The sequence below is a fragment of the Nylanderia fulva genome, unplaced genomic scaffold, assembly GCF_048542155.1.
Source record: "Nylanderia fulva isolate GAGA-0341 unplaced genomic scaffold, ASM4854215v1 Scaffold12, whole genome shotgun sequence".
Taxonomy (NCBI): Eukaryota; Metazoa; Arthropoda; class Insecta; order Hymenoptera; family Formicidae; genus Nylanderia; species Nylanderia fulva.
In genome coordinates, this window is record NW_028189409.1 from 4522901 (window position 1) to 4549554 (window position 26654).

At 33.3% G+C, this 26654-nt stretch overlaps 1 protein-coding gene across 1 annotated transcript in view; it reads right to left on the reverse strand.

Moving 5' to 3' along the window:
- LOC114935298 (uncharacterized) overlaps positions 1–26654 on the reverse strand; it is a 96052-nt gene that overhangs the window by 3006 nt on the left and 66392 nt on the right. The window contains exons 4-10 of the mRNA XM_029308103.2: positions 24764–24907; positions 21746–21946; positions 10649–10717; positions 5394–5503; positions 4278–4492; positions 1587–1725; positions 211–316 (exon numbers count right to left, since the gene is read on the reverse strand). Coding sequence (XP_029163936.1) covers positions 211–316; positions 1587–1725; positions 4278–4492; positions 5394–5503; positions 10649–10717; positions 21746–21946; positions 24764–24907 — 984 coding nt within the window. The remainder of the gene's footprint in view (positions 1–210; positions 317–1586; positions 1726–4277; positions 4493–5393; positions 5504–10648; positions 10718–21745; positions 21947–24763; positions 24908–26654) is intronic.

Below are 26654 nucleotides of genomic sequence, written 5' to 3' on the forward strand. Positions count from 1 at the left end.
TAATTGACAATATTTTGCGAATTAATAAACATGCTAACTTTACATACAAATCGATGAGCGTATTTAGTGATATTTAAGGATGTCGCTGAATAAATATGCGATGTAAAAATAAAAATCGATCCTTCGAGCATCAACAACGCGCGCGTTGGACCGAAAGAGAGATAAACGCAATTGTCACAGTAATAAATGCAGATAAATAATATTTCTTACTTTACTGCCGAATATCAGGCACAGCAGCAACGTGACGGTAAGCTGGGTATGGCAGAAAAATATGATGTACAATAAATCCGGATTGGCCGGCGATTGCAGGAACAACCTGCAGCAACGGGAAAAAGAAATTATTCAGAGCTGTTAGCCGCACGAAGCGCTATCCTGTGACGTAAGAACGTGAGTTGTCCTAGATCTCTTCGGTTATTTTTATTTTCTCTCTCTCTCTCCAGCTCGAAAATATTCAAATTGCATTCCTCCTGACATTAGATCGCGGGATGTTCCATATTTATTCGCGTCCAGATGTTCGTTTGACGGATTTCGGAAATGCTTTTTGCTTTGCGAAAGAAAATCGAATCCTCGATAGAGAAAGCGCTCGAAAAAAAAGCGAAAAAGAAATTAGAGTGTCTTGGTTTTCCCCCAGTTTGAAAATTTATTGCCTCGCGCGATGAAATCATATAATAAAGATTTAAAAATGCAGCTTAAACCACAACTGCATCAAATTCTCTCGGAGGAAATATCAATTATAAATTCGTCAAAGAGAACCCGTCATTAAATTGCAGTTGAGGTGGGATTAATCCTTGAAGAGAATCGTTAACATGGAATTTACATTTAAAATAAGGACTGCTTTAAATGGATTTATATTATGCATTCCAGAGTTAAACTCTCGAAATGTGTAAATTTTGAAGCATTTAATTCGATTTAAATAAAGTTTATTGCAGGTTGCACTTTTAAGCACGTCCCGTAAACTCGAATAATTAAAAATAGTATAATAATATTACAAAATACATAATACTATTTTATAAATGTGTTGAGAAACGAGTTCTCGAGTAATTATCATTTACACATAATAATTGACGAATTTTTATAAAAAAAAAAAAAAGAGAGAGAGTTTTATATAACTTACATAGTAAAAATTCGTTGTAAATCGCCATTGAAATAATTCAAAGTAGTATAATAATATCAAAACAAATAATATTATTTTCCAAATGCGTTTAGAATCGAGTTCTCGAATAATTTCCATTTACACATAATAATTACAAGCTTGACGATCTTTTACAAAAAAAAAGAGAAAGAAATTGATCATTTCCATTGGGAATAAGAGACAATTTGATATAACTTACATTGAAACGTTGAGGAAGACTGATAGTAGAAATTCGTTGTATATAAATCGCCATTGAAATAATTCAAAATAGTATATATATAATAATATCAGAACAAATAATATTATTTTCCAAATGCATTTAGAATCGAGTTCTCGAATAATTTCCATTTACATATAAATAATTTCAAGCCTGACGATTTTTTACAAAAAAGAAAAAAAAAGAGAGAGATTGATCATTTCCATTGGGAATAAGAGACAATTTGATATAACTTACATTGAAACGTTGAGGAAGACTGATAGTAGAAATTCGTTGTAAATCGCCATTGAAATGAATCGACTCTCGTTAAACTCCGACGGAGTTTTTCTTACTACGATGCACAGGCGGATGCCCCACACGAGGAACATCACCTCGACTGAAATCACGTGAATTCCAGAGTCGCATTAGTTATACAATGGAAACGAAGCTTGATTTGTTTCAGCCAAAAGTGTCCGGGCGCGGAAGTCGTAGCTAGGCGTTATTTGCCCCAGTAACTGGAATTGCAATTTCCGACTTCGGCTTACCACGTTATATACGCACATATGTAAAAGTCAAAGTGTGAGAATGCCAATTCGCACCTAGCGCTCTAGTTACGGCTCCCCGTATAAATCAAAGGATCTAAGAAATCACGGCGTGATCTGAATAATTGCGAGCGATTTATCTCTCGCGTGGAGAAAGAAACGTTCGGATGTATAATTAAAAACCGACTTTTTATATTACACGCGCAAAGAAAAGCTAATATAATCCGCGATACGATGTATCCACGTAATTTTTGCGGATGAAACCGTGGAGATTATACTATATTGTTAGAAGAAACGCGTATATATATATATATATATATATATATATATATTTTTGCATATATTATATATACATATATATATATACAATGCGAGACGTCTCTTCTTGTTCTCTGACGGAACGAGAGGGTGAAATAACCGCGACACAAGGCTGCGTCTCTTCAAGCCGGCACATAAATTATCCATCTTGATTTAAAATCGCCATTCGAGAATCTGCAGTATTACTAAATCAATATCGCTCGTATGCGCGCAACGCCTTCCACATATATTCCGCATATTATAAACGTACCACTAATACGCTTTGATGCTTCATAATGCCGTATTAATCGCAAAACGTATGCGTAACAACATGATATACCCTTCGCTCTTTCTCTCTCTCTCTCTCTCTCTCTCTCTAAATGTCTAATTTAATATAAATTGATTTGAATACCGCGATCGCGTATAACCACGAGAGCAATTTCCCATTCGAAAGATATAGGCGTCACGCGTAACAGAGAGTCAGTAAATATTTCACCTATGCAGATATATACGTAGACTGATAACGGAGATGGGATAATGCGGACTAATGCGGTTGCCTGCCGCGTATAATACAGGAACTTATGGATGATACGGGCGAAACGCGAGGGTACAGTGAGACGAATGTCCACTTTCACGCCTCATTTACCGTCATGTCTCCCAGAGGTATCTGCCTTTTTTTTCTTCCCTCCCTCCACCAAACAAGATTCTCTTCGAGAGAAGCAAATTCGGGATAAAATTCCACGATTTATTTCTCGCGCCATCCATCTTCGTAAGTCTCTTAACTTTCAACGCTGAACATTTCCGTAAATAAGGAGAGGCCGATACACGCGCGCACACACCTTCCCCGTTCTGTTAAAGTAACATATTGACTTAAAGTCGTGCGCGAGGTTTAATTCATCAAAGCTCTGTATAGCGCGACTTTCGATCGTATGTCTTTTGGCGCGCGCGGGTCGATCATATCGTAAAAGCAAAGTTAATTCGTATACCGTCTACTGTACTCCGACGTGTTATACGCGCCGGCTGACTCTATCGCGCACATATATCACTAGAGAGCGATACGGCTTAGATACAGATTTACTGGAGATGCGCGGTATCGAGAGACAGAGCGCAGTTAAGGGAATTAAAGTTGTTCAATACCGCTTTCTATGCATATGAAATATTATATATATATATTTTTTTTTTCTATAATATATAAAATGTGTAATATATCATATGTATAAAAAGAGATAGCTAATTCATACACAGTAGTACTGTTTTCTTGAAAACGATCCCTGTTAAGATTTTTTTAAATTTAATATATTTTAATTTTTTAATAAATTAATTAAATGTGAGCCGATAAAAATATTTCTTATCTGATTTCATTAAATGTATTATATTTAATTTGTTAATTTAATATATGAGGATTTATAGATGTAAGATAAGAGACCTGTTTTTTTTTACTAATTATAATATGCTGAGGATGGAGACATTCAAAATAAATACAGAGAAAATTAAAAATAAAATTTTGAATTACACAGAGAGAATTTTCTCTTGGAATTTACCCTGAAAATCATGGTGAGACAATATGGTATTGAAAGAATTTTATAAGAGTTCGCTGATTAATATTTATCGCAATAAAAATATTAATATCTACCACAATAGGATATAAAATATATTCGATTAATATTACTATGTACATATAGGAAAATTTATTACGTAGTAAATTTTATTATGTACATAATAAAATATTTATATAGTAAAATATGTACATAATAAAATATGTACATAGTAAAATATTTATTTGTAATAAAAAATATTAATATGTAAATAGTAAAATATTTACCACAATAAAAAATATTGATATGTACATAATAAATTTGATGTACATATTAATATTTTTTATTGTGATAAATATTAACGAGAGAAACTCTTATAAAATTCTTCCAATATCATAATATTGTCCCACGATTACCATAATTTTCAGAGTAAATTCTAAAAGAAAATTCTCTCCGTTCTCTACCTTAATATCTGTGCCTCGCTCTTTTCATAACCGAATTTGTACATACTTTCATATATATGTATATTAATATTAAATAAACGACAATATTATACAGGTCACAAGAACACTCACGAGTAGTGAAACTGTGGTCCCACCAATCAGTTCGGCAGAGATACGCTTTGAGATCGTCGGCGGTCCTCGCGACGATGACAACGGGCGGCGCGACCAGGGTCCTTATGCTCAGGAACACGCTGAACGTCAGGACGATGATACCGAGACGCTTCAGCAGACTCGCGTCCGTGATTTTCACGGCCTTCGCCGACTTTACTCGGAAGATCACGGATATCCTGCGACCAAAACATTCACAAATCTCCCGGTGTTTTTCATTTCCATATACTTTTAATTCATATATGCAGTGTTATCTGAATAAAATTATATAGATGATCATCTGAAATATTGGCGTCATCTTATTTTTATATAGGTAATAAAAATATATATTATCTGTATCTGTGTGTGCATAAATTTGGTTTAGTCATAGCACGTAGAAATACTTAAATATTTTTTTAATTAGCAGAGCTTAAGCAGTAAACTCGTAATTAAAAATATAAATATATTTTTATATCCCTCATATAATTTACATTTTTTTATAAGTGTGTTCATAATCGGCCTTAAAAATAATATTACCTGGAAGTTATCTAATAGATAAATCGCCATATAATTTTATCTTTATTTAGTTAATTTTAAAATCATCTAAGCACAACACTGCAAATATGTATCTCTCCAATTAATAAACTGTTTCGAATTATTTGCGAAAAATTACACGTACGTAATATATGAAAAAAAATGGATTGATAATCAAACAATTAATTGAATTGCAAAATTAATTCAGATAAAGAGAGAAACTCTGAAGGATATAATAAAAATAAAAATGCAAAATCAAGATGCATTGATATGCCACATATTTAAAGCGCCAACATCTCTGTGTATAAATGAGAGAAAAATTTAGGAAAATATGGAAAATGTAGAAATAAAAATTGATATTAAAATGAAACATGTCAAAGCAAATAAATATGCAAGAGAAGAGGTGCGCGTAATATACATAAATTTGATGAGCAACACAATATTGGCGAAAAAGGGAGGAATGATATTTATTTACTCGGGGAGAGATAAATAGAGGGAGACGAGACGTGCATGGAGTCGCATAAAACGGACGAAATAATGCCATCGAGGTAAAGTATATACACTTACCGCCACGTTTTGAGCATTAGTGCCCCGTATGTGAGAGAAAAGCCAATTTCTCGCAGCCATACGCGCACGGTGCACGTGTAGATGTTTGGCCTGGGGTACATGACTATGGTCTGCGATACAAGAGCACAAAATGCGTCATATCCTCTGCAGAGCGATGCTCGGCGCTATATAACATTATATTATATACCGGCGCGATTGCGTGATACACATATCCTCTGTCCGTTTATTATTTATCCATAATCCCGTTCCTATTAGCCGTGTGAATTTTATAGTGACGTCATTTCGATAAGTTCGCCCCCCGACAAATTTATTCGCCGCAATATACATATATAATTACTTAATTATAGGATTAAATATTTAAAGCCTCGAATACGCGCGCGCGTTTCTGAAAGCGCCGAAAACCGTTCATTGATTTCCTATCGAGAGTTCTTGCCTAAATATGTTATTCATATAAATAGAGAGATGTATATTCGTGCGTGATAAAATGTATATCATTAATGAATGTCCAAATGTCTGAAATTTAACAGAATTGATATTTAATATATAATAAAAATAAAAATGTACGTATACACATATATTTATACATAAGCATATATATTTAGAAGTAAAAATCTCATATTTATTAAAATTTTATCACGCACGTTCTGATGCATGAATTTTTTAATATTTATTTTATGCTTGAATTTTCTGAAAATGTTAATTCATTATTTGCCAAGCTGTTTTCCAAGCTGGATGAAGGAAAATGAAGAGATGAGAAAGCACCGTTATTATTTTTGTTATATACTGGCTATTTAATTTAATTGTTTGAAATTACGTTAGATGCTTATAAAGAAAAGACCGTTATTATCATCCTTATAAAAATTTGTCATGAAAATAATGTGAATAATATCAAAGGTCTGCTGTGAAAAGTTGGGATAGAGTTTTAAAAAAATAGAATAAAATTTTCATTGAACGAGCACTTCGCAGCGATTTTTCTCTTGTGTAACATGATGCTCTGGCATGAGGCCATCGTGTAAAAATTTGGGACTTTAGCACGCAGACTTACATAGACAAATTATAATTCTGAGAGACTAATAATTTTAAAAAATGATGAAAAAGAAGAAACTCCTTTTTCCAATCTATATATATGCATATATTTTATACCTATATATCCATTAGAAATATAAAATATTAAAAAATAAATTTAATACTTATATTTATAAGATATATAATTATATAAAATAAACATTTGAAACATTTATATATATATATATATATATATATATATAATAAAAAATATTAAAAGAATATTTATATAAATTATATATATATATAGAATGATTTTAAAATGTTACAAGCAATGTTTTTAAAAACTGCAAGAATGAGATTCTGCTCTGGTGTTTTCTACAATTTATTGGAAATCTTTATCGAGCAAAACAAGTTGCTGTCCAATTTTTTAGAGAAATAGAAAAGCAGTTATTTTTTACTCGTGTTAAAATAATTCATATATAAATAAAATATATGGATCAATTTATATCAAGGTAAACAAGATTCTTCATCTACAAAAGATATTAAAATAAAGGATATCGGTTAAAAGTGAAATTTATAAGAGATATTTCATATTTCATTCCGATACACATTCTGTGTTGTGTAAAATATGAAAATTGTCGTGAAATATTCATCCTCCGACTAAACTAGACTTTTAATCTTAATACTTTTATACATAGAGTAATGGAAAGTATCGATTTCTGATACGTTTTAAAACGAGTTGCGGCGATAAAATGTAAAAAAAAAAAAAAATAAAGATCCAGTGATATGAGGTGTTAACTTTACGTTCTCGTTATACAATATTTGATAATAACTTTTCCATGTTTACTTTTATCGTTTCGAAGATCGATCGCGAAAATTTTTTGGGGGAGGAAAAGAGAAAATCCTGTCTTTAAAAAAATCCCGCATCGAATTATTTATTCTAAAGACATAAAAGCGATTTTTGTTCTCTTCTGGCGCGAGAAATAATTGCTCCCCAGAGACAATTCTTGCTTTTACGTTTGAAAACTTAAGCTGACGCTCGGGTTTGCGAAATATTACAAAGTTCTGTGATGAAACAGCTCTCTTAATAAGAGCGCTCTTAGAAACGAGAAAGGAGAAATATTATAAGCGGCTCGCACACGCACCGCAAAATTCTACGGCAGTGTCTTATCTCCACCTCCGGATTTTCCGAGCAGTATCATACGATTTACACGACGACACTCTTTCTCTCTCCATCTCTCGACAAAGATATAATATTGAAGTTTAGCGAGAAACGGAAAGCGCGTACCTTCATAAGCGGGCAAATGACGTCCCATTAAGAATAGCAGTGCGAGTTTAAGCGAAGCCATCCGGGAGTTCGTAGCTCGTATAAGAGCAAACTTTACGTAGGCACGTTACGTCCTCATGGACGAGTTAAAGCACTCAAACGCCCGAACCGCAAACGTTGACTACTAACCCTTATTCACGAACGGGCTATTACTCCTGCGAGAAAAAATACCCCTTGCCATCTTGATAGAAAAGGTAATATTGCGTGGATCACTCTAACGCGAAAATTCTTCGAAAATAACGGAGTTATTTCTCTCGATATCGAAGAAGCTCCCTAAACGCGTCTCTTACTATTTTATTTATTATCTCATTTATATAATTGCCGTATACGTTTAATTTCTTAGTTTAATTAATTAGTTGAAATAGGACAGAAAACATAAAACTGCGGAATTTGCTAGAAACAAATTTGTTGTCACTTGAGCCAAACTTTCTTAGCAAATTCTGCAAAGTCTTACGTGTGCTTGATAAAGTTTACCCTGTAGCGATATCATACAACTACTACTACTGCTATACAAACATTTCTCATAAATGCTAAGTGCTTTAGCTCACTCTTATTAAATTACTATAATTTGTTATGTAACATATGTTTGGCGATAATATAATGTAAAGATGATATGTGATTTGTATATTAAGATCTTTTATAATACATATATATTTAATGTGCACAATTAATAATAAAATAGTTTAATAATTTTGATTATTTCCTGTTTTACAATTCTCCTAAGAATATTGAATCGCAAAATATATATTAGAGAAAATTTTCAATTATTTTTTTAATAAGAAAATCTTATCTGAAAATTTGATTCATATAATAACGATATGGATGTAAAAAAATTCATTTATTTATATTGCAAGGACCAAATTCTCTCCTCGCAAATGTAATTTCCCACTTTTAATCCAATTTGCTGCAACGATTATTTTAAATTTAATTTTTTGATATTTCCCGAGTAATGATAAATATTTGCATACGCTGCGCGTATGCGGTGCAAAATTATCAAATTAAATGACAACATCCTTGCAATTGAAAGCCATTAATGAAATATTCCTCGCGGCCTCTCGATGTCTTAAACAAATATCTTTCATAGATCTTTCTGTCATCTAAGAGCAAAGAGAGAACGCGAACACACACGCGAGCGCGTACGTGAGGAAAATTCCTGGAATTTACGTTTATACAAATGACTTGTCGTCTACGAAATCGTCCCCGGATTCGATAAAGCAGGGTTGTGAAATGTGATAGAAATTCCACTATCAACCCGATATATCACGTGGAAACGTGCGCGGAATACAGCGTGTTGCAGCAGCTGTCAGTACAGGTCAAAATCCAGAAACAACTTAAACGCGATACCTTGAATTATTTTGTCCTACGTGATCCATGCGGTAGACAGCTGCGCCGTCACAATTACGGAAACATGTCTCTCTCATCGGATAATAATCCAGCGTAATAATACAATCACGAACAGCAATAAGTTCCTGGCTGACATGAGAATGTAAGGCGTCGTCGTTTCGAGGGAGAATCTAATTTAAGGGGATGCTGACTAGATCTATTTCATCGACAATTATTATATTATTTTCCAGGGTTGGGAAAGTTCATGATTTTTTAAACTAAGTCAAGTTAAAAGTTCATTGCTTATCAAATTAATTTAGTTCAGTTCAAAGTTGCATGAACAAAAATTAACTCAGTTATAGTTAAGATTCAATTAACTCAAGTTAAATCTAAAGTTAATTTTTAAAAACATTTATATTCAATTAGAATTTTATTTTGTTTATTCTTTTAAAATTTATAACAAACAGCAAAGAAATTTTGATTTTTATTTAGAAATATATTTTTTGGGTAATTACAATCGATGACAAATGAACATAAAAATTAATAATAAAAAAAACAATAATGGTATTCGGAGATAAAAGAAATTTAACTAAAGAAAAAGTTTGATAAGTTTAAGGTCAAAAATAACTAATTAAAGTTAAAAATTAATACATTTGAAATTAACTAAGCTAAGTTAAAAGTTATTAATTTTTTAACTTTTAACTAATTAACTAGTTATCATACTCAACCCTGTTATTTTCATTTAACTATACAGAATGAAAAATCCTTCACTAGAATTAAAATTATTCATAATAACAAATTTGAGCTACTATATATGTATATAACAAAATCAAGAAAATTAAATAATTACAATTTTCTTGTTTATTTTACTTCAATTCTAGTAAAGGATTTTTCATTCGACATAGCCAATAAATAGTCAAATGAAAATATTTGTCGATAAACAGACACAGGCAGCATCCTCTCAAAAAATATATCCGATTTAATCCCACGTATAGCAAACTGACGTCATTAAACGTCAAAACAACATCAGTTTGCTACTTGGGATGTGAAATATCTGCGAAATACATCTCGTATTGCAAAATTGGCCGAAAAATCGGAATGAAAATCCCACGTAAAATATACATATCTATAGGTCCGCGTGAAAATTCGGTCTTCGCGCGGCTTCAAGCGGATGGATGGACAGTTACATCCGGTATATCCGCTTTAATTAGTGAAACGTACGGGTCATTAATAATTGGTGAATGCACGTAGTCGCGCCCCCGATACGGGGAATCATGCGTTATCGTAATTGGCGTACAGGGCGCGCTTGCATATACATTAGGGGTTACTAGTAGCACCTAGTTGCAACAGATGCGGTTACAGCCGGCGAGAGAGAGGATCGAACGCTGCGGCGAGGACGACGACGACGACGACGACGACGACGACGACGACGACGACGACGACGTCGACGACGTCGTCCCCGGCCGCACGTGAGTAAGCTTTGTTATCGGACCCTCTCTCGGGTGCGGTGCTGGTGCGACGTGACGTCGACTCTCTCATGAATATGAAACGCGGCCGGGAAACGCGCGCGACGACGACGACGTATATACTCACTTACCGTGCAGTAGATGAAGAAGGCGCCCAGAACGATCACGCGCAACAAAACCGGGCTGGCCGCCCGCACCACCTGCAACAAATCATTCCGCTCGTGAAAATCACGCGCCACTACCCTCGTTCGCGCCGATATTACCAGCCGGATGCCGCACCGGAAACGCGTAAATAAAATAAGCGTCAGCGAAGGCTCGCCTCGGCGGAAGAGCCTTCTTTTCATCCGACATTCTCTCGGAAATTCTGACGAGTATTGCGGCTTCAAATATATATATCTGCAGTTTCCAGATATATTTTCCGCATACCTTTCTTCATATTTACCTTTTGGCTTTTGTAAAATCTGTCTTTCGTATATAATATAACAGGGTTCGGCAGATACTTTGAAAGAAAAGATTTAAATACAAGATACTGCTTGACATATATTTAAATGCTATTAAAATACTTTGGGTTTGAAATATATTTAAATACTAATTGTATTTAAATACATTTATAAATACTTTTAAATACAATTATTTTTTTCATTTTCTGATTATGTACTATATGTACTTAATATTAAATATTATATATATATATATGTGTGTGTGTGTGTGTGTCATACATTTTAATTAAATAATTAATTACAAAATTCAAAATACTTGAATTATTCGGTATTTAAATACTGCATTTAAATAAGATACATATTTAAAAATACGTATCTCAGATACTTTAAGAGAGAGAGAGATATCTGCCCAACCCTGTAATATAATTTTATATTCGTTTATTTTTTATTTCTTGAACTCCTTAATTTAACAAACGTAAAATCAATATGTAATTAAGAAAATTTTATAGATGATTTCGCTCTTTCAATTATTTATCTGTAGAAATTCATAGAAATCGTCGATATAATGAATAGCATTTATTTTTCAAGATATTATCAAAACAATGGATATCGTGGAATTTTTCTCAATGCTACATTCCACGTTATCCATTATTTAAGAGAAATATTTTAAAATTCTAAACTGAATCGGTTGAATATATCTCTACTTTCCATATACTTCCCATACATTTTTAATATATTTTTTGGCTTTTATAAAATCTGGGGAATTTTTCATAATTATATTTGTATATTATTTCTTTAGAACTCTTAATTTAATAAACGTAAAATCAATATGTAATTTAAAAAATCATAGACAATTTCGCTCTTTCAATTATTTAACTGTAGAAATCCATAGAAATTGTCGGTATAATCAAACACATTTCTTTTTCAAGGTATTACGAAAACAAGAGAATAACGTGGAATTTCTCAATGCTGTATTTCATATTGTCTATTTTTTTATTTAAGGGGAATTTTTCAAAACTGAACTGACGAAAATTATGGGTTGAATATATCTTTACTTTCCATATACTTTCCATATATCTTTTGGCTTTTGTAAAAACGTAAGGAATTTTTCATATAATATGGTATATTCGTTTATCATTTCTTCAATTCTTAGTTTAATAAACATGAAATCGATATGTTATTAAGAAAATTCATAGATAATTTTGCTTTTTAAATTATTTATCTGTAGAAATCCATAGAAAATTGCCGATATAATCAATCGCATTTATCCTTCAAGATATATTATCAAAACATGGAATTTCTCAATGTCGCATTTCATGTAATCCATTATAAGAGTAATTTTTTAAAACTCTCAACTCTCTGACGAAAATTATGGGTTGACTAAAATATATATCCATCTACTTTCCATATATACTTTCTATATACTTTTTGGCGTTTGTAAAATCTGGCGATTTTATCGTATAATATTGTATTCGTATATATCATTTTTTCCACTCTTAGATTCTTAATTTAATAAACATAAAGTCAATATGCAATTAAAAAACTCAGAAATAATTTTTGCTTGTTCAATTATCAGTAGAAATTCCATTGACATTTGTAAAATCTGGACATTTTTTCGTACAATACTGTATTCGTGTACCATTTTTTTCACTCTTAAATTCTTCATTTGACAAACATAAAATCAATATGTAATTAAGGAATTCAGAGATAATTTTTGCTTATTCAATTACCAGGAGAAATTTAATTGCGAGCATAATCAATCACATTTATTTTTCAAGGTATTATCAAAACATAAGGATTTCTCAGTGCCCCGTACTCCATGTTATCCGTTATTTAAGAGTATTTCTACCCTCTCCTTCCCTGTCCAAATGCTTTATTTATGTTGCCAGCTGTTTCCGCAACACATTGTGCGCTCCAAAGTTTATATTCAAAATATATATGTTATGTTACGCACACAGATGAGTAGGAAATGTACCATTTCCAACATGCTCACTATTCATCAAGCTTTGTTAGACATACACCAAATTTATTTATTTAGTTATAAAGAACTATAACGAAAGCATGGTTTCACGATATTTTTTTTGGACTAGCTTGTTTAAAAGTCGAGAAAAGAGATAATCAAGATTATGCACGCTGCTGCGGAAAATATTTTTAAATGAAAATACGCCAGAGTATTCTCATTACGTAATCTCGAGTAAAATGTTTATCTTCCTTTGCTTTACCGCGATATATTCAATTAGTACTTGTAAAAGAATTTTAATATGTCGAAAAGATTTTCATATATGCCAGAATCGCGTGTGTTGCAAGAACGACATAAAGAGCAGAGAAACCCTGAAGGAAATAAAAGGGAAAAAAAATTAACGCGCGTGTAAAACAATTTCTGTGTCGAGTGTTCTTTAAACCCCGTAATTATTCGTAATACATCTGTACTCGGAATATATATGTACCTTGCAAAGTACCTATGTAAGTATCGCTCGAATTTTACCTTTTTGCGACCGACGTTGCGAACGCGAAACCTTATTACAGTATATCGCACGGCAAACATGACCTTTGAGATTATCTAAAACCTGTCTGTGAATTGGTTAAAAAGCGGCATGCAAATACACGCGACGTTCTCTTTCCGATTTTTTTTTTTAATTCTTTCTTTCTTTTTTTTTTTTTGCAAAAAAAGCTGGAAGATAGCGCGCGATACTATCAGCTTGGAATATTTTAACTTGCGCGACGCGAAATGAAGCACGCCAGCTCAAAAAAAAAAAAAAAAAAAAAAGAAAACGTGACAACTTTTTTACCAGTCATCAACAGCGCAACGACACACGCCTGCGGCTAATGAAGGAAAGCCTCGTCGTGTAAAAACGACGTTTAATTCATGAATAGGGAGAAAAAAGCTCGATATATACGCGCGCGAAAATAGCTTATAGAGATTTGGATTTTCGCTCGCGCTCGCGCGCGCCTCATAAATTACTTAGATTCCTCTCTTGAAAGAAAATCGATGCTAATGAAGATGGAAACTCGGTATACATATTGTACAATTACAAGTACAATAAGAGTCTCGTTAAACACGCGATAATAGTATACCAGCGACGAATACGGAACGTTTACAGAACGTTTTGCACAGCGTGCAGCTCGGGGCGGCTTTATTCAAGTTTACCTTATTATTACCCCGCCGACTGGAATTCTTCGAAAGCCGATAATGTGACGTGGTATATACATATAAATGCCACGTACCACACGTTTCATCCATTTAAACGATATGCTAGAAGCGTGCCGAGGTAAAGGAAAGGTCGCGAGATGGGAAACGCCGCAAAATCCGCCGCAACGCGGAATAAACCGAGGGGGATGATAGAAAGAGAGAGAGAGAATAATAGCGAATAAAGCGAGTTAAAGTTCATCTTCTCTTCCTCCCTCTTTCCCGACAACAAAGTTAATTTCCCGTTCGCGTGTCCCGACTGTTTCATTCCCTCTCTTCTCCAGAATGGACTTATTTGTTGCTTCCGTTCCACCCAGTTTTCCACCACCGCGTATGTGTCCTATCTTGTGTGGAACCGCTGACAAAAATAAAGAAAGAGAAAGAGACAGAGAGAGAGAGAGAGAGACACAACTGCGAGTCCTCTCTTTAATCTTTTCTCCTGGAATCGCGCAGGCTATTAGCGCTACTATAAGAGATAAAAGTACAGCTTCCCTTTTCACAAGAGGCGATTTACACGAATTACCGAAGCGGTAAGTTCCGGAAGGATATATATATCTGTAGTTCGCCAACTTCGCTCGGAAGAGACGAATCTACCGTAACAAGTTCTCTCTCCCTCATTCCAACGAAAAACGATCATCCTAACTTTCGAGGCTGCACCGCTCAAAGAACGCGACATCGAAATATTTTTCTCGAAATTTACTTTCTTCGAGCGCGTATATGTATATACGAAAGAGGGCAAATTAGATATAATCTTCTTCCTTTCCTTTTTACGCGAAATCAATTAGCGTCTTTTGAGTCGCGGGTAATTATAGAAATTTTAAATTTCAAAACTTATAAGGAAATAAAAAACCCTTTTCTTTTTATTGGTTGAATAGAAAAAAGTAAAAAAAATTTTAATTCTTCAATTAACTTCTTCTTAACTTAAAATCGGTAAATTCGCGCTTTGATTCTACATGTACTTTAATCGTGGAGAAAAGAATTTATTATTCCACGAATTATTCAACCAATAAAAAAGAAAAGGGTGCGCAAAAATAATGTTTTATCGGTAAAACAAGATAGCGTTTAAGGATCCTCTTAATAGCTAGTTAAATCCCGGAAAATTCCCGACTAATATGTTGCATCGGGTAACAATATAATTGAAACTCGCACAATTTACGGTGTAAACCTTGGATATTATTGTTGTACGAAATTGCGAGCATAAATTTGGACAGAGTATAACGGAATAAGCGTTACTTGCAGCATAAACTGATAACATCGCGGTTAGAGAAGATATATATGTATATTATATCCGCGGTTAAAGAGCGGGCTAATTTACGCTAGATTTCGGGAGAATGACATTTCGGAAATGAGTGATAATCTCGTATCCGCGAGATCTTCATACATTTATATATATATATATGATATTATATATTCTCAAAATAAGCAGACGTATTATAAATCAACGCATTATTTCCGTTTTATTTCATCAAGGGATTCCAAACAATTGAAAAATTTGTGTTAAATTTAACAGATATCACATGTCCCAAACAGTCCACAGAAATTGTGTTAATTTAATATAATATGAATATGTTAAATGTGACACAAGTATTCTGTTAATATTTAAATGGAATACTTCAAATAATTTTAAATAAATTTTGTGTAAAATTAAAAATAGATGCACATTGTGTTATTTTTATATCTTTTTCAGTTGTTTTAATAATTTGACATTAAAATTCAATTAACACAACAGCAATATGTTAAATTGACACATGAAAGTGTTAAATACTTGACACCGAAATTTCCACGCGGGAACAGTTTCTAACAAGAAAACATGAATTTTCCTACTGTGCAGTTTCCCGATCTCCCTCTCTGTTCCCAATGAAGTAATTTGAAATGGAAGCAACGCTTTTGCCTCGCTGAAAAAAGCCGCAAGTTAGATGGAGTTTGTGCGAATTCCGCGAATTCCCGTTTTATAATGCGCGCGAGTTCCATTAATCTGATTTCGAGATAATCCACGGATGCGGACGATTATTACGACTCTTCTCTCTACTCTCTCTCTTTCTCTTTTATGCCGAGAGATATATACTCCGAATATACATATATATAAACCATCTGCCGCTTCATAAGATAGATTACGTCGCGATATTAAGCTTGTACACCGTGACTTGAATATGGATGCTTGCAGGAGGACAGTCGAATGACCAAATTTGCTTGTGCTAAACCCGCTTCGGCTCGTTTATCTTCCAATTCGGATTTATTAATGGCCCATTAAGGGAAAGAAGAAAGCGATTATCCCATTCTTCTCTCTCTCTCTTTGCCTCGTCATTTAAATCGAATTAAAACATGCTTTACTCTAATTACGTCATACGTAATTAAATCATTCATCTTGGTCTTTTTAAATTACCATGGGACAACTTAACTGTAATGATAATTCTGAGGGGGAGAGAAGAGAAACACTTTACAATTGATTTCGATATAGAATTAAGAATCGTGGGTGGCATGCACAAAGTCCTTTTCAATTTCTTCCAAGATATTTTAATCTCTCGTCTTTTTTTTCTTCGTATTTATTTAATTTTTTATTAAAATTACTTTTCAATTTTTTTAAAAGATTTCTTTCTTCTCGTTCTACTCTAGTATATAAGAATCTACTAGTGTAAAGGAATTCTTTGATCAACCTAATGCCTCTTTTTCATTTCGCATCGGGTCGTTTTTCACGTCAGCTTTATACAAGACGCCTCGCGATTTTAACTTCTTCAAGGATATTGATGACATATATGTTTTAGTTTTAATGTATAAAATCCATTTACAAATAGGATGTTAATCTTAATGTACAGCGGCCATATATATTTTATTTTTATATATTATATTTTATTCTATTATTTTTCTCGAAAATTTTAATTATTTTTTTTATTTCTTCTCTATTTTGTTTAATAAAATTATAAATATACAGTTATTTAAAATAATTCATCTGATTTCAAGTGACTATATTTTTGAAGTTTGTACATAGTGATACATCAATAAAAAAAAGCTAGCCAAGTTTTGTCTTTTACAAGGATATTGAAGATATATATGTTTAGTTTTAATGTATAAAATTCATTTACAAATAGAATGTTAATCTTAATGTACAGTGGCCATATATATATTATTTTTGTATATTATATTTTATTCTATTATTTTTCTCGAAAATTTTAATTTTTTTATTTCTTCTCTATTTTGTTTAATAAAATTATAAATATATAGTTATTTAAAATAATTCATCTGATTTCAAGTGACTATATTTTTGAAGTTTATACATCAATAAAAAAAACTGTCCAAGTTTTGTCTTTCACCTTCTTTTACACGAGCAACATCGAGGCGATAGTCAAATTCTATACTCTAGCATATCCGTTGTCACCGACTCCACAGCTGTAACAATGCGATTTTTGAGCTCATCCAAAGGGTTGTGACACCTACATAACATTTTTAACGCATCCCCCAAAGGGATCACCGGATATTTTCCTTTTATAGGAGTAAGGTTTTAAGGACGCTGTATACGTGCAACCCTGGATAAGTCAAAAAATTGCATTGTCAAGGAAAGTCACATCGAGCATTTATAAGAAATTGGATAGTTTTCCTATTGATTGACATATCACTAATCACTGTATTTGTAAGCATAAAAAATGTAGTGAATCTTCTGTGTATTTTTTTTGAATAAATATAATTAAGAAGAGAGATAAATCAAATTTTTTTCCGACTTCTATAGATCCATCCCTGAAAAAGCTAATTTATAAAAGGCGAGAGACAAAATTGGATAGTTTTCCTATTGATTGACATATCATTAATCACTGTATTTGTAAGCATCAAAATGTAGTAAAATCAGACGAATTATTTTAAATAATCTTCTGTGTATTTTTTTTTTTAAATAAATATAATTGAAAAGAGAGATAAATCAATGTTTTCCAATTTCCATAGATCATCCCTGAAGAGGCTAATTTATAAGGCGAGAGACGAAATAGATTGGATAGTTTTCCTGTTGATTAACGCATCACTAATCACTATATATATTTGTAAAAGTTTAAAAAACACAGTCATATCAGACGAACCATTTTGAATAATCTTCTGTGTATTTTTTTTATACATATGATTGAAAAGAGAGATAAATCAAATTTTTTCCAACTTCCATAGATCATCCCTGAAGAGGCTAATTTATAAGACGAGAGACAAAATAGATTGGATAGTTTTCCTATTGATTGACATCACTAATCCCTATACATATATTTGTAAGTTTAAAAAACACAGTCATATCAGACGAACCATTTTGAATAACCTTCTGTGTATTTTTTATACATATGATTGAAAAGAGAGATAAATCAAATTTTTTTCCGACTTCCATAGATCATCCCTGAAGAGACTAATTTATAAGACGAGAGACAAAATAGATTGGATAGTTTTCCTATTGATTGACATCACTAACTCCTATACATATATATATATATATATATTTGTAAAAGTTTCAAAAACGCATGCGGTCAAATCAGACGAATCATTTCGATGAAAAATCTTCCGTGTGTTTCGAATAAATATGATTGAAAAGAGAGATAAATCAAATTTTTTCCGACTTCCATAGATCCATCCCTGAAGAGGCTAATGCGCGGAATCCTCGGGACACGTCGCGTGTTTTACGGGCTCGGATCCCATCTGTCGAGAATTAAGAGGCAGAAAAAGAGAGAGAGAGTCGCACCAATTTCGGGATTAGGGTGACAGTACACCACGGAAAATCTGGCCGTTTCTCTGGCGCGGGATTCAGCGAGAGAGGATTCACCCACGCATCCATCCATCCACCCTCGCAAACATATACACACGTAGAGAGAGAGAGAGAGAGAGTGAAAGAGAGAGTTGCGAAATTATCGTCGAAAACTGGCGCGACACAGTTTCCTCCTTCGGCTACTTTCGCTTACCGCTTTCAATCAAAATGAGTCCTCGCAAGAGGATCATTCACGTCGCTTTTTCGCATTCACGGTGTCGCGAGTATATCTCTCGAAAAGCGGGATATTCGCGGGGATGATTTATACCTGCGCCCACGTAATCTCTCTCTCATCCGTAATCTGACGCAGCGAGATTTTAAGGACGCAAAGGTCCTCCCCTTCCTCTCCGATATTATATCCTCGGCATCGCAATTTTCGCGTTTCCGAGAGAGAATGTTTCGTATATATATATATATACATATACCTTTTTGAATCTAAAGGACGCGTTTTAATGAAGAAAACGAAATTATGCAACTCGTCCGCAAAAACGCGAAACTGGTAGCTCGAGGGAAAATTAGTCCGACAGACGAGAGAGTGGAAGAAAGTTTTTGATATATAAATCATTTTACAGATATTCACCGATTATACTTTTCGCAAAGGTGAATTCATAAGCCACTTCTTTTTTTTTTTCTTTTGCTAAATGGCGATGTTGCAGGAGTCATTAGCGTCGCAAAAACTTCGGGGAGCTTGCATGTCGTTATTGCGTTAATTAGTGTCGGGTACCCCCTTGGTGGCTCTTTGATATCTAGACGAGCCAAACGACAGCCTCTCGCAAAGGCAGGAACTGAGGTGCTATTTCACGCGAACCCAAGGGCTCGGTGAATAAGAGAGGAATGGGAGAAAAAAAGAAGGGGCTCGAAGGGCTAATTAACACCTTGCGGTTGAAAGAATTCTTAGCAATCGTGCCTTTTAATACGGAAAGTGGGCGCGATTTTATTCAAGGAGTTGATAACGAAGAAGGAAGTCCAATCAAGCCGATTCAAAGTAAACGCTTAATCGAAAACACGGATTTGCCACTGAACGCGGAACGTTCTTCATCAAAAGCTCTATATTTATTTACCCGTTCGATCTACTCGCGTCAGCCTTTACGTTCACACTCGTATCTATCTGTTTTTCATGACTCCAAATTACATGTATATTAATCATTTTCTGACTAACTATCGAATTCGTGGAATAATTTAGTATTTTGAATAAATTATTATATACAACGAATAATTGTGTAGGCGGGTACAAAATAATTTAATATATATTTATTAAATAAAAGATAAATGAATAATTAAATAAAAATAAATTTAATTATTTAAATAGAAATAAAAATAAATAAATTGAATAACGAATCATTGTATGGAAAGGTACAAATTTCATTCATTAAATCAAAATTAAAATTTACTTGTTTAAATAAAAATAAAAATTAATAAATTACATGAAATAAAACATTAAATAAAAATAAATGAATTATTATGAATGACGAATATTTGTGTTGACAAGTACAAAATAATTTAATTCGTTAAATAAAGATAAAATCGAATATTAAAATGAAATTATTTAAATAATGTCCTGATCATGCACAAACCTTGCAATCGCGAAATATATACGAGCGTTGTAACATAATTATTACGGGTTGCGAGACACACTCGTTCATCAGATAGCGTTTAAAGGGACTCTCTCGTACACGATCTCCGGCTAGCTTTACACCTGGGATAAGTGCCTTTCGAACAATCACGCGAGATATCGGAGGCTGCGATCTAAGCTGAACAAGATTAACGTTTTAACCCCGATTTATCTGATCGCCTGTTAAGATTAAGCGCAATGTGACGCTATTTTTCTCGCGTTTTCGAATCTCTCATCATGCAAATGAGACGATCGTTCTAAATATCTTGAAAATCCAAAAATATAATAGAAATTGCACGAAGAGAGCAATTTTTTTTCTTGCAAATATAAGATAACTCGTCAGACATACATATTTTTAAACAAAACTCGAACGATTTATATATAATACGAATTTTTTGAAATTTTTATTGAATCGACTCCATAATATATTTGAATCGACTCCATAATATATTTGAAACGTCAGGTTAAATATAGGTTAATGATATCGAATGTCCAATTACGGTCTTACGTGGCTTTCATTAAATCATGCTACGAAATAGTATCCTAGAGATATTTCATATTGTGGATATTATGGGCTTTTGTTGTGTGTTCTGTATGGAATAGAAATTTATACCCTGAAATGGATCCTATTAATAATCACAATTTTGGAAATTTATGGACCTGCGTTATTTTCGAACAAATCGATTCAAATAAAAAATATATTTCAAAAGTACATTTTATATTCATTATATTCTAATCGTGATTTACTCAAATTTAGTGTAAACTATCAAGGTATAGAGATTATATTTTCCAATATTTTTTCACTAGCAGAATTTTTTTATATATAAAATAACGATATAGTATCTTTATATTATAGAAATACAAATTTTAATTTCTTTATAGTGATCCTTGTCTCGTCTTTAAGTAAATCTTGCTTCCTAATTAAGGATATTAAGGAGCTATTTATTTTAAGCCATTAAAACAATATAATATATTGCCTCTGGCGAAGAAAATTAAAAAAGCAATCTAATATTGATTCGCAGACATCTCTCTTCCGATCGTTAATAGAAATATATATATATGTACACACATTATATACGTAATTGAAAGAGACGAACGTTGCTTGCACAGTGCGTGATATATTTTCGAAAAGACAATGTGAGACTTTTCTCCGCGCTATTTTTCAAGCACGGACACGGTGCCATCCGTAGTTTGGAAAACTCCGTTGTAAAGAGTTACGGCTCTTACCTTCACGTGCCCATATTTCCATGTGAAAAGAACGACGGCTGGCAGGCAGGCGATGATGCAGCACTCCAGGATAAGTATCGCCGTTCGCATCAACCAGTTCAGGGATACGACGCAAGGCGAACCGTCCTCGCAGGACTCGCATCCTTCGGCGCACGGCAGACATTCGAACACTCCGCTCTCGGCATATTGGTTCTTCTCGCCCTGTTGACAAACGTGAAATTATTTTCCTTACCGGCGAAAAGTGACACTTTGCACAAGGAATGCAAAACGCCATTCTTCAAACATTGGCACCTCGAGGCTATATAATAGATAAAAGAGGGAGAAAGAGGTTTTCTGTATCTCTTTGTAGAAGAAACATATTTTTCATGCATCGATTTTTCCATTTTTCTAGATATTCTCGTGTTGTAAATTAAATTTTTAATATATATACAGTAAGAAAATTTGTGTTTTTTTTTCTTTTGTTAAAAACGGTCCCCGTTAAAATTTTTGTATCAAATATTTAACACATTTATGCGTTAATTGAGCTTAATTAAATGTTCAATTATTAAAACAAGTGAAAAAATTACACAATGTGCATCCATTTTTAATTTTACATAATATGTTCCGTTTTATTAGCGACAAGATTTATCTGTGAAAATTTACAGGAAAAATGTTTGATTTTTTTATTTCATAATATAAGTGGGGATCTAATATTAACTTATTTTTAGTTCATTTTTACATTAAAAACAATATTAATTTTACACAAAATTTATTTTAAATTATTTAAAGTTTTTTATGTTAAAATATAACACAGCATTTGCGTTTCCATTTAACATATCGATATTATTGTTAAATTAACACAACAATTTCTGTGCATCGTTTGAGATATGTGATATCTATTAAATTTAATACAAATTTTTCAGCTGTGTACCGGTGAAAAGCGATGAAAACATTCTGCCAAGAAATGCATAACGTCATTCTTCAAAAATTGGCACATCAAAGCCATATAATAGATAAAAGAGGGAAGAAGAAGTTTCTCCCATATCTCTTTAGAAGAAACATATTTTCAATGCATCAATTTTCTCAATATTCTCGCATTGTAAATTAAATTTGTAATATATGTAATAAATTTTGTAATTTACTTTGCAATCTTTATTGCGCGGTTTTGGCGATTAATAAATCTACTTTTTATATAGACTATATAAATTTTTCTTCATACATATTTTCATATAATAGTCGACGTAAACTCCTAAAGATAAATTAGAATCGACGCATGTCACGGCAAAGCGATTTAAAAAATAAAATGACGAAAATTTATCTATAAAATATATAATTTTGCGATAGCGCGAAAAAAAACCCTCGTGAAAAATTACGTACACCATAAAATTCTCAGCGTCTGTCAAACGTGCGAGATATTAGCAGGCGCGCGTGTCGCGTGTACGACGGACGTAAAAAAAAAAAAAAAAGATATGATTTCTGTATTTGTCTCTTTCGGTCTAACGGTGTCTCGTATGTGTTTTCGCGTGAAAAATTAAGGGGTGATAATTTTTCCGAGCAGCACCTTTCCCAGACGACGACGACGTTCTTCCAACAATGCGCGCGCATCAACGGCACTGTCCGCGGTGTCCGTCGTCGTTTCGTGGGGAAAAAAGGTGACACGTCGTTAATATCCAAGCTCCGGTTATTAAGGATATTCGGCGCTGGAGATGTCACCCATTGTAACCCGTCGCGGTTACAAACGGTCGCGCCAACTATGACAACGAAGGGCGTGCGGGTGCAAAATGGTTTTGCCGCGGATGGAAATGCCCATCAAATCACAAAAGATACGTAACACACGGTGACAATAGATGATTCCATCGCGCGCCTCGCTGTCGATATCCATTTTGCTTCTACGGGCGTAAAAGTGACGGCTGGCACGAACGACGGACGGAAAACTCTACTACGGGAGAAGAAAAAAAAGCCGCCATTTCTCCGCCGTCGTAAATAGAATGCGTTACCCCGTTCGTTCGTCGCCTGTAACGCTGTTGCCGCCAGTACGATTTAATTGCACTTTCGCGACAATCTATTCTGCGATCCTATTTCCGAAGGCAGAATAGAGAGAGAGAGAGAGAGAGAGAGAGAGAGAGAGAGAGAGAGACTGGATGTGACGACGAAAATGGAATGCGATCTGATATCGACTGAAGATTTCTCTGAACTTTGTTAGAAATATTAATAAAAGCATTAATTTGTGCTAATTAAAATTATATGTTATAAATAATATATTATATATACTACTTTAAACTTAATTAATTTTTTGACAGAAATCAGCTGATAACTGTCAAAAAATAAATGATTAATTTAAAAATAATATGTTATACTACTTTAAACTCAATTAATTTTTTTGACAGAAATCAGCTGATAACTATCAAAAAATATTAATCGTGTTTAAAGTGTATTATAACATATTATTGAAAACTAAAACAAGCCATATTTTTAAACGTGCTTTTCATTTTTCAACGAAAAAATTCCTTCTTGCATATAATTATTTAGTTATATATTATCGCATTATCGTAACTTTTTATTTGATTTGTATTTGTTGCGACTGAATTATTAACTTATGACTCATGACAGATTAAAACTGATTATTCTCTTTAATAAATTACTCTTTAATCGAGAAATCAATTCCACGTAGACATGGCAAATGGTGTCGTGTTACGGTACGCATAAGCTGTCCCATTTCTATTGCATTAAACTTTAATGACCGAATCTTCCGTCAATTAACCATGAACCTCAAACTAATCGAGTACTTTGTGAAAGGAGCGATGCCATTAGTGCCATGACAAGCGTTCATTGAAATTTGATGAGACCGAAACGACATCCTCTGTCATATTTGTTATATCATATCGTACGATTTCACGCTGTGATAATTTTTCTATTTCTCTCTGGAGGGGAAAAAAATGGGACAGAAAATAGAGAGAAATATTATATATCGAGCAGCGCATTAGTTGTGGAGCGTAAAGTAGAGCAAAGCTATTTCTGGTTCGGCTTTAAACCACTCACCATCATCAATTTCTCGTACTCTTCCTCTATGACAGTGCCATTATAGTACCTCTTGTCCGATTTCGTGTCCGGATAGTAGAAGCCTCGTTTGCAAACGCATCGATAACTACCTCGGCGAAAACCAAGTCCGGGAATGGCGATGCACTGCGAACAGAGTGTGGATGAAACGATTAATTGTATCTAATCAATTCTAGTTGTATCGAATCCTTTCTGCTATTAAGAGTAACTATGTGTAGCAATCCATCGAAATTGTTTCGACGAATTGTTCGCTCATTTCTCGGCTGAGAGAACAATCAACATTTCTCTCTTGGTCAACAATAATATATATTCATAATATATATACATATTCATAATATACATTTACATACACGTTCATAATATATATTAATGTTATATATTCTACATTTTTCATTAGAATAAATGTGTGCTACGCATATCTTGTGAAACGTTGAAAAATTTATTTAGTCAAAAATTAAAATTCTACTTTAATCGAATTGGTTCGCGCGTATATGTATATTACTTACATAAGTAAGGTTCGCGGTAGCGTGATTTTTTGATTGCCGTAAACAATTTAATTAATCTTCAATCCAGAGGTTTTTCGAACATCTAATATTCCCAAAATTTAATGATTAAATAGATAAAATCGCGAAAATTGGAAAGAAATTTTATGTTTAGAGTACTTCAATTTAAAATTTAAGGGGATGTACTCTCACTTGAAAACAACAAAACTGATCATGTTTCACTAGAAGAGATTGCATGTAGCGTAAAAAATGACGAAATACATTATTTTTCATACATATTTATGTAGCTATTACCGTTTACTTTTTTTTAAAAAAGAAACGAGCGAGGCAATATTAAAAATAAAGTTATAAAGTAAATATCATAAGCTAAAAAGTGTCATGGCCCATAAAACGGAAATCTATGATGGACTATGGCTTCAGTGATCCAGACAACTGCATGGTTCAGTGATCGAAACAATTTTATGTTGCAAACGTATTACTCGCAATCATATATAGAAAACTATAAAAATTGAAATGACGAAAAAAGAAAAAAATAAAATACGGTGAAATAACAACTATCGAAAGTTAAAGGTATAAAAATATCGGGAAAAATGATTTTTCATATTATTTTTGTAAGAAAAAAACATGCTTATTTTTATCTACAAACAGATTCAGGATTAAGCCTGTTTGCAACGTTATCCCCCAATTGTAAAAGTCGCCTCTTTTCTAAATTTGCATGAGTTATCGTTAGCCGAGGATCGGAAAAACGTGGTTTCAAACTTTGGGGCTTACACAAGGAGTCGGGCGACATTGATCTATTTTACATCTCGCGAAATTTTCGAAATTTTTCTCGTATATCACTGCATTATTACGCGTAAAAGAAATGAAACTTTCAAACAAATTTCAACTAACGTATTCCCAGAACGAGGCAGATGTAAATTGAATAAATATAAAAAAAAAAAGTGTGAAATTTTTATTTTCTATCGTCAAAATTCTATAAAATTTGCAATTGAGATAAAAAAATATATCGCGCCACGCGACACACCATTTAAATATTAATTCCTATCGTTCCGGAACGCAAGCTTGCTATCCAATAACTCGAACGCTATTTCTAAAGATTATACTAAAATATTTTGAAAGCCTCCGGAGGGCGAGCTCCGGGTTTTCTTGCGGGGTTTTAATTTATGAAAAGTAAAGCACGCCGATAACGCTCCGCGGTTTATTATGTCCGGGGGACAAAAACGCTGGCGCGAGCAGAGCAGCACGTAGCCGTGTTTTTCGCACCACCCTGCTATACAGGAGTTCCCGTCCTCCCTCTCTCTCTTTCATTCGCGCGATAGGGTCGAGAGTGGCATTTACAAATAGAGTCGGTCGCCACGTGGAAAAACATT